Source organism: Mytilus edulis, chromosome 10 (genome assembly GCF_963676685.1).
Source record: "Mytilus edulis chromosome 10, xbMytEdul2.2, whole genome shotgun sequence".
In the NCBI taxonomy this organism is placed as follows: Eukaryota; Metazoa; Mollusca; class Bivalvia; order Mytilida; family Mytilidae; genus Mytilus; species Mytilus edulis.
Window position 1 is genome coordinate 4,915,611 of NC_092353.1, and position 13,390 is coordinate 4,929,000.

Consider the following 13,390-nt stretch of genomic DNA (forward strand, 5'->3'; position numbering starts at 1 on the left):
AGTAAGATCTACAAATAAGTAAATTAGACCAAAATTGTCAATTGACCCCTTAAAGAATTATTGTCCTTTAAGGACAATTTAAACAATTTGTTTATCATGTTTTCAAACTTTAAAAAATCTTCACCTTTTGAAACTACTGAACCGATTCCAACCAACCTAGCAAACTATGGTGAAATTGGACACTTAAACTCTTAAACAAAAGATAAATGCCAATAAATCAAGGTGAGCGATTCAGGATCTTGAGAGCCTCTTGTTTTTAATTTTAGTTTCTGTGTATAATTTGGAGTTTAGTATGGCATTCATTATCACTGAACTAGTATATATATATTTGTTAAGAGGCCAGCTGAAGGAAGCCTCATGGTGCAGGAATTTCTCACTGCATTGAAGACCTATTGGTGACCTTCGACTGTTGTCTGTTCTATGGTCGGGTTGTTGTCTCTTTGACACATTCCTCATTTCTATTCTCAATTCTAAGTTTGTATTTATTTAAATATAGAGAACATTTCTGATATAATTTTCATTTATCACCTAAAGCTTTTAAAGAAAATAAATTCTTACAAAATCTTCATTTATACCTGGTGACACTAGTACTGTGCATGTTGTTCTAGAGAAGTTTAAGACCAAATGACAAACTGAAGTATTTGTGAGAGGTTGTATGCTATGGGATGTTAATGATCCTTAGAATTTATTCATTGAAACAGAATGGGTCAGTCAGTGTAAGATTTTAATAGATTTCTCATACAAACACAATTTGTATTTTTTTTACCTTTTGAAACTGATGTCTGGAAAAATAAATTTACCCAAAAATAAATTGCAATGAACTCATTCAAAAACACTGCTTTACGTCAAATCTGTAAAAACAATTAATTTCAAATGTGTTTTGTGCCAACAAATTATCTTTCTAAATAGGTTTGCCATTACTGTGTCTACATAAGCCTTTAAATAAAAGAGCACCTCAAAAATAAAAATTGTTTCAAGAAAGATAACTCAATCATTCTTATAGTTGGTGCCTATAAAAATTTGCTTTATTTCATAAGTTAAGATCAACAAGAGATATTTTCAGTATAGTATGTCTTTAAATGTAAGCTGAAAATACACTGAGGGAATATTTATTAATTCTATTTATAAATTGTTAAGACCTTTTAACTCAGGTATGTCTTTTCTAGGAATATTGAGTAAAATTATACTTTCTACTAGAAAATTACAACAGAGAAATTCACTTGAACTATTCTGGATGTGATCTCTTTAGAAGCTGACCCTATACAAGGGAAAGAGTTAAATATTGCCATCACAGCACTTCAAATGTCATTATTTATCTTTATACTTAAAGGAAAATGTCTGGAAAAAAAAACGACCAGGGAGACCAATAGAAACCAAATATCTTCATTAATTAGTTGTAAACTGTTCTCTATTGAATATATTACAAGTGATATCTACCTGAGTTGTCCAATAATTTCCTGAAATATACAATCTAAGTAGTAAGGCCATTGACCTATTAAAGGAGTGTGACACTGCAGATACTTATATACCAGACAAAGTTAACATCATCCAGGAAACCAGATACATCATATCATCTTGATTCAACGGATTATTACACATATTTAACAATTAGGTGTTAATTACAACAGAATAAGTGATTTTAAGTTATAGTTATATTACACATATTACAGGAAAACTATTTTAATTGTAGGAGAATAAAAAAGGTGAAGGAAATTCTACGCATAAAGACCCTAACAGTGATGACCAAAGTCAAGTCAGGTATGGTTATAAATATAAAGAAATGTGTACTCTTCCTATTATTATCAAACATGTTCCCTGCAAACAAGAATCAAGAACAGAGGCAAATTTAGAGGGGGAAAATGTTGGTTGATTATATAGGGAATCACTGAAGCATGACTGGAACAGCTCCCTATTAGGCAGTCAGTGGGCCCCCCAAAAATTTCTGAATCCACCACTGAACCCCGCCACTTTATGTATGTATGTGCCTGTCCCAAGTCTGAAACCTGTAATTCAGTGGTTGTTGTTTAAGTTTATGTAGTACATTTTTGTTTTTTTCGTTCATTTTTTTATATAAATAAGGCCGTTAGTTTCCTCACTTGAAATGTTTTACATTGTCATTTCGGGGCCTTTTATAGCTGACTATGCAGTATGGGCTTTCCTCATTGTTGAAAGCCGTACGATGACCTATAGTTGTTAATTTCTGTGTCATTTTGGTCATTTGTGGAGAGTTGTCTCATTGGCAATCATACCACATCTTCTTTTTTATATATAGGCTACTGCACTGGTGAGTATAATGATAAAGTTACACTCTAAAAATCTAGAGTTAGTATAGGTATCTGATGGCATATATTTTACATCATTTTGTTATTGGACAAAACTTCAAGTAAAAGCTGTGCTCTCCTCTCTTGTGATCCTTCTATGCAGATAAACTGCGCTGTGTTTTTTCGTATTATTGTATAACAATTAGTTACATATCATGCTGAGTTTTGTTCTGATTGAATATGGGTACTATTTTCATTTGATTCACATATAACAATACAAATATAAGCTCTTGAGAACTTTTATGGAATATAAATACTTTGGACCTAGGTTTAGAATTTGCACTTCAATTTTTTGAAGGAAGTTAATTTTTTATCCATCTATGTGAATATTCTCCTGTTATTTAGTGTATCACAGCTAATCTAGTATATTATTGCTAAGTTCTTTATAGCATCAAATATTGAAGAGCTTATCAGGTTAACTGCAGTGTCAGCAGTTTGTTAGGAAGGTTGAGATTCATGGTTAGTTTAAGGGGAACCTATGATAAGTCATGTATATTTGGTTTGTATTTGTATAAGCATTGGCACATTTCATTCCCATTGAGATTATCCTCAGTCATGGTCTACTGACTTAATTCACTTTTGCTTAGTGTAGATGTTCAGGTTTGTGATTAGGTCAGCTAAAGGGGAGTCAGTAATGGCATTTCAACGTATCATTAGCATTTCATTATCATATCATTATGTACAGAGAGGTGTTTGTGTTTTTTGGATGTTTAACAGCATTTCATTTAACATCAATTGAACTTCAGCAGGTTGTAGGAAAATCCTAGACCCACAGTTACTGAGATTAATTAAGAAGATGTGATATGATGGCTAATAAGACCTCAGAAACCAAATGATATGGAAGTAAGCAAGTATGGGTCACCAATGTGTAAAACCAATACCTTTGCTATATATATAGAACACCTATGTGAAATAATGATAAAGAAAAAAATAACATCCTGATTTATGTCTTCTTCGATGGTATAGATAAATAATCAGTGGTATTTTTATAATTACAGTTATACAACAATAATAGTGGGAGGTGTTCCTCAGAAAATACCTATCAACAAAGCACCACAGATGGAGGTAAGCTACTGGAAATTCACAAATATTTTAGAGGTTTTTATTAATGCAACTTGGTGTAGAACTTGCATTTTGATATCTGATACATATATCTGTATATTTCCTAAAATCTCGCATTTTTTTCCATTTAAAAAAAATCTCAATATTAAATGCACCCAATTAACCCAGCCTAAGTTGCTGAGAAGTCTTTAAAGCAGTTGAACTTCTGTATCACTAGCCTTTCAACACTGAGGTTGTGAGTTTGTATCCAACACGTGGCCTCTCAACTACAATCTTAATTGACTAGGATTGTCAGTTAGGAAGGTCGATGGTTCTTTCCCAGAACTCCACCAATTAAAACTGACGGACACAAAAATAGTGCTTAAAGGGGCGTAAAAAAACAAAAACAAGACTCAACAAACATCATACAAAACAATTAATACAAACTTCTGGACAGAAATTTAACATAAACATATCAATAAGTAGTCATGTAAAAGTTGGGAAGGGAAAAGCATGGGACGTTTAGTTGAGTTGAAATTGATTCTGCTTCAATCTCATGTTGTTCACTTTTCAATCAAGATCCAAAGTTCAATTTTAAAGTAAATTACTATTGTTGTGAGAGGCTAATAAAACAATTTGATATTATATATCCCTGAAACATGGAATTTTTATAGTTGATTTGTAAATAGATTTGTATCTAACACTATTAGTACACTTTACTAGATCAGAACTACAAAGAAGTACACAATGATAAGATCCTTGGTGAGATTGTGCTTACAGTGAAAATAAAGTCGTAACTGCAGGCTTATAAATTAATTTCCAAGACTGACTTTCACACTAGGCTTAATGGCATAGAAAAACGTTTTAAAATGCTCTGCTTTTAATTCTGAATAGCTGTTGAAATTGATTTTTGTTTTTTCTATTATCTTAGCATCAGAATATTAGTTTATTTATTAGTGAATTACAATAATGAATTTGGTTTTACATTTTTAACAGCTGGTAGAACTATTGGATTCATGTTTTAAATTTAACAACAGATAAAAAAAAAGGCAACAGGACAGATTTATCTTAAAATTCATTAGAAATAATAAATAAAATTGAATAATTTAATAATGTTTTTTTGTGTTTTATTTTAAGATAAATTACCTTTTAGCAGATGATACACTGGCCCTAGACTTATACATTTTCAGTTTTCCATGAAGTGTAAGCCAATATCTGACAAAAAATATATTTTTAAATGCAGCTTTGTGTAGACTGACTGGCAGTAAACCAAGTCCAATATTCTTTTTAATTCATTTAATTATTATAAAAGTTTACCATTATACTAGTAGTATCTGAGTATCTGAAGGCTAGTTGACCAAATAAAAATGCATAATGAATTTTTCCTAAAAAAGGATAAATATTCTGCTTTATAGCATGTTAATTGATCTGAATATAATGTATTGAAGTGATTATGATTTCCTTTGAAACTTTCAATCTTAACAGCTTGATTATAATGTATTATATGTAGTATAGATACTATGAAAATACTTAAGTCATTGATAAAATCTGTATATGTAGGATTATAGATACAACATCCTGTTTGATTTCCTGTTTTGTTAAGGTCACTAAGCATGCTAAGGTCACTTCAATAGACATAATATGTCATTTATACAGACATCAGAATATGAAAAACAACTGAATCATCCAAAATACAAATAAAATTAAGAATGGAAATGGGGAATGTGCCAAAGAGACAACAACCCAACAAAAAAACAAAAAAAACAAAAAAAAACAACAGCAGAAGATCACCAAAAGGTCTTCAATGTAGCGAGAAATTTCCCCACCCGGAAGCGTCCTTCAGCTGGCCCCTAAACAATTATATACTAGTTCAGTGATAATGAACGCCATACTAATTTCCAAATTGTACACAAGAAACTAAAATTAAAATAATACAAGACTAACAAAGGCCAGAGGCTCCTGACTTGGGACAGGCGCAAAAATGCGGCGGGGTTAAACATGTTTGTGAGATCTCAACCCTCCCCCTATACATCTAGCCAATGTAGAAAAGAAATATAATTTATTATGCCCCACCTACGATAGTAGAGGGGCATTATGTTTTCTGGTCTGTACGTTTGTCAGTTCGTCCCACTTCAGGTCAAAGTTTTTGGTCAAGGTAGTTTTTGATGAAGTTGAAGTCCAATCAACTTGAAAGTTAGTGCACATGTTCCTTATGATATGATTTTTCTAATTTTAATGCCAATTTAGAGTTATTACTCTAATTTCATGGTCCACTAAACATACAAAATTATAGTGCGAGTGGGGCATTCATGAACTGGGGACACATTCTTGTTCATCATGTTCATTGTTGAAAATAAATTTTCGGCCTGTAAAAATAAATATTATGATGACATAGATTTAAAGATTTTGTTTGATGACTGCTTTTCCTTGCCCATTATTCTGATTATTTATAAGCCTACATCTATTTTGTTGAAAAATCATGAAAAGCACATGTGGGTATATGTCATTGAAACATGCAGTTAGCCAGCAGCTTAAAATCAGAAAAGGCATCTACTATGCGGTGTGGACTTTGATCATTGTTAAAGGCCATACAGTGACCAATAGTTGTTAATTTCTACTCTATTTTGGTCTCTTGAGGAGAGTTGTCGCATTGGCAATCATACCACATCTTCTATTTTATATATAAGTTGTTAACAAATGCAAGTGGTTTTAACACCAAATGAGAAGCTTGAATAGCAACTGAAAGGCTTGATGACCAAAATTTTCCCTGAAAAACTGTCAGAAGCCATCAAAGTCAACTTTTCCTGAAGGAGTTGGAACCTTGTAGTTCGTCATGATATATTGATTTATCAATGGTTAATTCAAGCAAAGTTTTGTGGTAAATTATGTCAATACTGATACACTGACTTAACTGAGCTGAGGCTCTATATGAAAGATTTGATTGAGTCTAATGAACAAATTATATTTACTTGAATTAACTTAACTTTATTCATACAATGTTTTGTATTGATTTACAGCATAATGTGACAATGAGGAGGAAAACAAGAAGGGGAGGAACAGATTTAAGTAAGTAAAGTCCTGTTAAACAGAGAAAATTGCAAACTCATGTGTCAAAAACAAACCAATGATGCCTAGTCAAAAAAATGAAAATTACTAAGGCTCCATGTTGAAGACGTTACTTTGACCTATAATTGCTTACTTTTATTTATTGTGATTTGGATGGAGAGTTGTCTCGTTGGCACCCATACCACATCTTCTTATATCTAATAACATTGAAAATCAAAGACTAATGAACAACACAAACCCCATAAAAAACAAAGTGACCTCAGGTGCTCAGGAACAGCTGGCAGACCCTGCTCCACATGTGTTACCTGTATAATTCTAAAAGATATTTTACTCACATTTATTTAAACTTCAGATTTTGTTTAGACCCTAATCTCTTTTTGAAGAGAGTATGTTGCCTCTGATCTTTTAATCTGATTTTGGGTTTGTTTTGTTTTTTTGCTCTCTAATTGGTGTGTGCCAACAGCTCCTTGTATTTAATTAAAAATATTTTTTTTGAATGTTGCATAGCCTTTCATTACTATAGTAACTTGTTCTGTTTTTGGTAAATTATGAAGCATTCCTATGTAAAGGTAAGTTCAACAAAGATATATAGATAAATAATTTATTTGAAATGCAAGATTCTATAGAATGCTGTTTTTTATGTTAGATTGGGAATATGTGGAACATTGAAACTGTTGTTATAAAACATAAAATCATTGTTATAGAAAATCAAACTCATAGAACACTTTATTATATTTGTACCACTCAGACTGTATTTTTCTATAAAAAGTCAGAAATTCAATATATATATTATATAAAGACATTATATTATTGACATTTAACAAATAGATCATTGCATTGATGTTCATATGGCTGCAAGTTAGCTTAATTTGGACTGGGTAGCCATCATCTCAGGAGTGTATGGACATTCATTTGAAAATGAATTAAAAAAAATCATATAACTGAATATTTGTGGACTTTTGATGAAGTTGGTACAACAATTTATCCACACCAGAGTTAGATATCTCCAAAGGATAAAGTCTCTGTGGAATATAATAGCTGTGGGGTTAATATAGCATACTATCAACTGATATCAGTAGTCAACAATTGATTATTTATGTTTTTTTATTCATTTTCAAACTTCTAATATAAACTTATAAAGATATATAGCTGGCCTTTGTTTTCATGCTTAATGTATTATCTGCTTTTAGAAACTGAAATATTCAATAAAACTTACTTTAAAAAATCATGGCTGAAGGGAAAAAAAGGATGTGCATGATATCAGAACAGATAACTTTGAGTTTTGTGCAATTTCCCATAAATTTCGTTTGTCACATTGCTAATGTAATTAACTTACAATATGAAATAATTAATGGATGCATTGTTAATGCTGGTTGACTAGGATCAACCCTGTGTAAAGCATTAATAACAAATGTGTTTGGTGTATTTTTTTAAATTGAAAATAGTGGAGTATTGCTAAATGTTGTCTATTTTCAGATCGTCGAGTTTCGTGTAAAGATTTAGGTCAGGGTGACTGTGAGGGTTGGTTGTATAAGAAACGTAGTGATAGAGGAGGAGCCTTCAGTTCTAAGTGGGTCAAAAGATGGTGTGTGATGAAAAATTATAATCTCTTCTACTATAAAAACAAAATGGTAAGATGAATCAGGGCGTTACTTTTGATGTTTAGATACACCATTCAATAAACTCATCATAGATACCAGAACTAAATTTAGTATATACGCCAGACACGCATTTCATCTACAAAAGACTCATCAGTGTCGCTCGAATCCAAAAAAGTTAAAAAGGCCAAATAAAGTACGAAGTTGAAGAGCATAGCGAACCAAAATTCCTAAAAGTTTTGCCAAATACAGCTAAGGTAAATGACTGTGGATTAATTTATTTTCGTGGGTATTAATTTTCGTGGATTTCTGAAAGCTTGCAATTCATGGATATTTGATTTTGTGAGTTTGCAAATATCTGTTTACAAAGCTTTTTGAAAATATTGTAGTTATTGAACATTTGAATTTGTTGTTCACCTGTACCCACAAAACCCAAAAAAATTGGTATCCAACGAATAATAAAGAATTATCAGTAGTGTGAACAGGCAAGGAAACAAGACAAAGCCAATGTGGCAAAGCAATCCTACTACAATTAGAATATTCTTCTACAGATACATGGAAATAAAATGGTTATAAGTCATAAATTGATTAAAAAAAAAAAAAAACCCTGGTTACAACTTAAAATGAAGGAAACACATCAAATATTAGTAAGAAGAATGGAACAACAGAAACACCTGAAGTGTAACAAAAACAAACATCACATACATACAAAGGAACTATATGATAACAAGTGCCATACTCCTGACTTGGTACAGGACAGTGTGTTAAGTTATGTATAACTCTTCTAAAGTCTGTGACATCATCCATTGTATGTAGCTAGACCATTACAATTGTAAACTCTTACCAAACAAGATATAGTATTTACTTGCTTGTTAATCAACATAAAATCTGTGTTTTTCAGGATCAGAAGGCTGAGGGTGTTATACATCTACCTGCTTTCCAAGTTTCCCCAGCTCCAGAGGTCAAAACCAGTAAATAGTAAGTGGTTCATCTCCCCTGTATTCTGTTTGACATGCATAATTCTTAGCATCGATGATCAGATAAGTGCCTTTTCTTTTTGATTTGTTCATTAGCCTTATGATGACTGATAATTTAAGTGCCTTTTGTGATTGGCTTGTATATTGTTGAATATCATTCAATAGCATTCATAATAAAAGAAATCTATTTGTGAGTTCTAATAAGATAAAATATGAATAAATCTCATCTTAGGTGTGATATGTTGATTCAACCTATTCATGAAAATCTGATGAATTGCCATGTTATGTCACATAAAATGACATCACAGTTGAGATGTGTTTATTTTATTTTTTATAGAAAGTTTTCATTTTATAGTTTGACAATTAAGCTTTATAGCTGTATTTTAAAATGATTTTTTTTAATCTTGTTAAATTTTCGGGACCAAATAGTTCATTCTCCTTTCAAGAGTTTAAATATATTTAATAATAATGTCTGCTTATTAGTTTCCTCCCATTAACTCATACTGACATTCCAAACTTACAATAGAATAGATACCTATAGTAACTGATTGTGTAATTGTTGATCAATTTATTTTCTGCTTCCTTTGTTAGTACGTAAGTACTAGATCTTGTTTATAGATAGTTGTTTGCTCGTACTTTGTATTTATATGTTTATTGTTTGCTTAGCATGTGCCAATCAACAGAGGTAGATGTAGTTTCACTTACGGTATTTTGATTTTGTTAAAAACAAATGATTTAAAAGTTATTTCTTATTACAATAGATCACGTATATGTATGTTGTAATACTATGTACAAAAATACTGATAATCAGTTTTCCTACTGTAAACCAACATTTTTTATGGATACTTTATTTCCCCTTTATCCCTTTCAAGTCTATCTGTGGTGATTTTTTTTCTCAATTTTCTTGTTTACTTCATGTAGTTTAGTGAAGTTAATAAGAAAATGTTCGCAACAATTAATATTTGCTTTATTTTTTTCTACTCCCATATAGGTCGCAAAAATAAGTTTGTTAACAGTATTTAGATAAGCATAATTTTTAGTAGTTTATTATATAAAATATTTTTAAAGTTTTTTTTCATACATGAATGATCTTTGGTGAAAAAAAAATGACATTTTGTATTTGTTGTATATGAATTGAAGGAAATGTATCACACTGTAAGATAAACTTGACTTGATACAGCATCTTAACAACACAAGCAGATAAAACTCATATGTTGTTACCTCTTTATATATACTTCTGTACATACCCATACAAGATCTTTAGCTTGTCATTTTTTTGTCGAGCCTGCAACCTTTGTTGCAGAAAGCTCGACATAGGGATAGTGATCCGGCGGCGGCCGCGGCTACGGCGGCGGCCGCGGCTACAGCGGCGGCGTTAGCTCACTTCTTAAAAGCTTTATATTTTAGAAGGTGGAAGACCTGGATGCTTCATACTTTGTATATAGATGCCTCATCTGCTCATGTTACGAAGTTTCCGTCAGTCACATGTCCAATGTCCTTGACCTCATTTTCATGGTTCAGTGACCACTTGAAAAAAAAGTTCAAATTTTTTGTAATGTTGAATTCTCTCTTATTATAAGTAATAGGATAACTATATTTGATATGTGCGTACCTTGCAAGGTCCTCGTGTCTGTCAGACAGTTTTCACTTGACCTCGACCTCATTTCATGGATCAGTGAACAAGGTTAAGTTTTGGTGGTCAAGTCCATATCTCAGATACTATAAGCAATAGGGCTAGTATATTCGGTGTATGGAAGGACTGTAAGGTGTACATGTCCAACTGGCAGGTGTCATCTGACCTTGACCTCATTTTCATGGTTCAGTGGTTATAGTTAAATTTTTGTGTTTTGGTCTGTTTTTCTCATACCATATGCAATAGGTCTACTATATTTGTTGTATGGAATGATGGTAAGGTGTACATGTCTAGCGGGCAGATGTCATGTGACCTTGACCTCATTTTCATGGTTCAGTGGTCAAAGTTAAGTTTTTGAGTTTATCTAATGCTATATGCCATAGGTCAACTATATTTGGTGTATGGAAATATTTTATGATCTTTATGTCAGTTGAGCAGGTTTTATTTAACCGTGACCTCATTTTCACAGTTCATTGCACAGTGTTAAGTTTTTGTGTTTTGGTCTATTTTTCTTAAACTATAAGTAATGTGTCAACTATATATGTTGTATAGAAGCATTGTTAGCTGTACCTGTCTGCCTGGCATGGTTCATCTGACCTGGACCTCTTTTTCAAGGTTCATTGGTCTTTGTTTAGTTATCTTGGTTAATGTTAAGTTTATGTGACAGTTGTAATAAAGCTTAGCTTTATACTTAGGACTATCAACATAATATCAATGATTAGTATAGAAGGCGAGACATTTCAGCGTGTGCACTCTTGTCTTAAGTTTAAAGTTGGTTATGATAAAAAAACATAAGTATAGAGAAAATTTGGACATTTAAAAAATTAGACATAAAGAATGAGAAGATCATGAATGCTATTTTGTCATTGAATTCAGGAACTATATATAAGCAGAGAAAGATGTTTTTTATATTTGTAGAAGTTTAGCATGTCACTTCTTTATTTGGATATTTTTTTATTTTTGTTGTGCTTGTAACAATGTTGTTAGGGTTGTTAGGTAATGGGCTTGATTTTTGACTAGGGTTATATATTTGAGTCTTAAAAATAGGATCAAGATCAAAGATTTTTTGGATTCTTGCTAAAATGATCAGGACAGACATGATGTCTTCCTGCACATATATATATGTTAAACCAATTTTTTACCCCTGCCACTATTTAGGTGGAATTAAGTTTCACTATGTCCCAAAACTTATTTCTGTTCTTTAACTTTAGATTGTCTCAACCTAATGTTGAGGAACTTGTATATATATTACCATAAAACACAGATCAAGTTGAAATTTGGATGTACCAGTTTAACAGTTTTCTAGTTATGTCCCTTTATAATGTTATATGTAAAAAAAAAAAAAGGGGGGGATCATTTATATCCCATGGACACCTTCTCCACATTCTCCATTTATTTTATTTAATGAAACCAATGCATGAGGATATGGGCTACAGTAGTAGAAGATCATATAAAACAATCAGTATTATTTTAAGTAATTAGTTTATACACTATCTAGTGTAGCATTTAAACATTATTTCCTGTTAGTTTTTGTCCTCATATGAACTATCTTCAAAAGAAGTATTGTTTTTTTTGTCAGATTATACCTAGTTCATATTTTGCTTTACTTGTTTGTTTTTTGTATTCAAATAATTGCAGCTTTTTCATATACAAAACTTTTCACTTGGATGCACCCAAGAAATATAGTTGTCACAAGGCCCCAGATCACCTGACTAAGATGTTACATGACTTACATGTTCCCTTGTAAAAAATGATTAAATACAATGTAAATGTTAATAATTTTTTATATCATATGAAACAAACAAATTAAAGTCAAGCTGATTGCAGGCGGTTAGAGTAACTTAGAGTACGGCTAATTTACATGATGAATATAACAAAAGAGATTATCTGCAATATCAAATATTTCCTAATCTAGAGTTTAAGGGAAAACATTTTACTTTCTATATCGCCAAACATGTATGCTTTAATTCTGGTAAATATCAAAGTGTTTGAAATGTACTCATATTGAATTGATGCCTCAGGCAGAACTATCCTCTGCTGTGTTGATACTCTGCTGGGATGTGTAAAGGGCTCTGTAGTTGAATTAGTTTATAGAGAGAAAATGTCGACCAGCCATAACATTAATTGACCCCTCAATCCCTCTTTTGTCTGACAGCTGGTTTCTTATACATCATATGCATGTCTTAATAAAAGAAGACTGCTTCTAACTCTTTTATGAACAAATTCACTATTCTTTTTCAGTGCATTTAAAATCCACAACCTAGGAACATCATTTCTATTTTCATCAGACAGACAAGAGGATATGAAAAAGTAAGTTGTGGAAGATTTATTTTGAGGAAAGGGTATCTATTTTCTTATATATGATATATGAATAAAAATAGAAGTGGGGATATTCACACATTATATATCAAGCCAGTGACACAAAAAGCCAGGACAAAAAAAGTCAATATAGTTGGAGAATAACATAGTCCTTGTTTTTCTTCAGATATACTTTGTATTTGCAGTTTTAATTTGTAAAAAATTGTAAGGATTCTGCGGAACACAGTGTCTTTCCTTCTTTTGCTGTTACATGTAGTAGCAGGCTCAACAAAAAAGGGAAAAAAAATATTCAAAATTTTTCTCTAGTTACTATCTTTTTATTGTAAGAAGCTTCTGTCCAAGTTCTGTAAAAAGCAAGAATGGTTTATGAATCTAATAAATGTTTTAAAAACTATATTTCTTTTCCATCAATTACAAATACTGTGAATTCAATTA

General features: G+C 31.6%; 1 protein-coding gene across 2 annotated transcripts in view; it reads left to right on the plus strand.

Annotated features, from left to right (window-relative positions):
• LOC139493195 (connector enhancer of kinase suppressor of ras 2-like) overlaps window positions 1-13,390 on the plus strand; it is a 48,357-nt gene that overhangs the window by 30,941 nt on the left and 4,026 nt on the right. Inside the window, exons 11-17 of one of the 2 annotated variants that reach the window (XM_071281385.1) lie at window positions 1,691-1,758; window positions 3,320-3,386; window positions 4,086-4,124; window positions 6,380-6,428; window positions 7,905-8,059; window positions 8,928-9,004; window positions 12,878-12,946. In XM_071281385.1, coding sequence (XP_071137486.1) covers window positions 1,691-1,758; window positions 3,320-3,386; window positions 4,086-4,124; window positions 6,380-6,428; window positions 7,905-8,059; window positions 8,928-9,004; window positions 12,878-12,946 — 524 coding nt within the window. The remainder of the gene's footprint in view (window positions 1-1,690; window positions 1,759-3,319; window positions 3,387-4,085; window positions 4,125-6,379; window positions 6,429-7,904; window positions 8,060-8,927; window positions 9,005-12,877; window positions 12,947-13,390) is intronic. The other variant, XM_071281386.1, reaches the window with a different exon arrangement.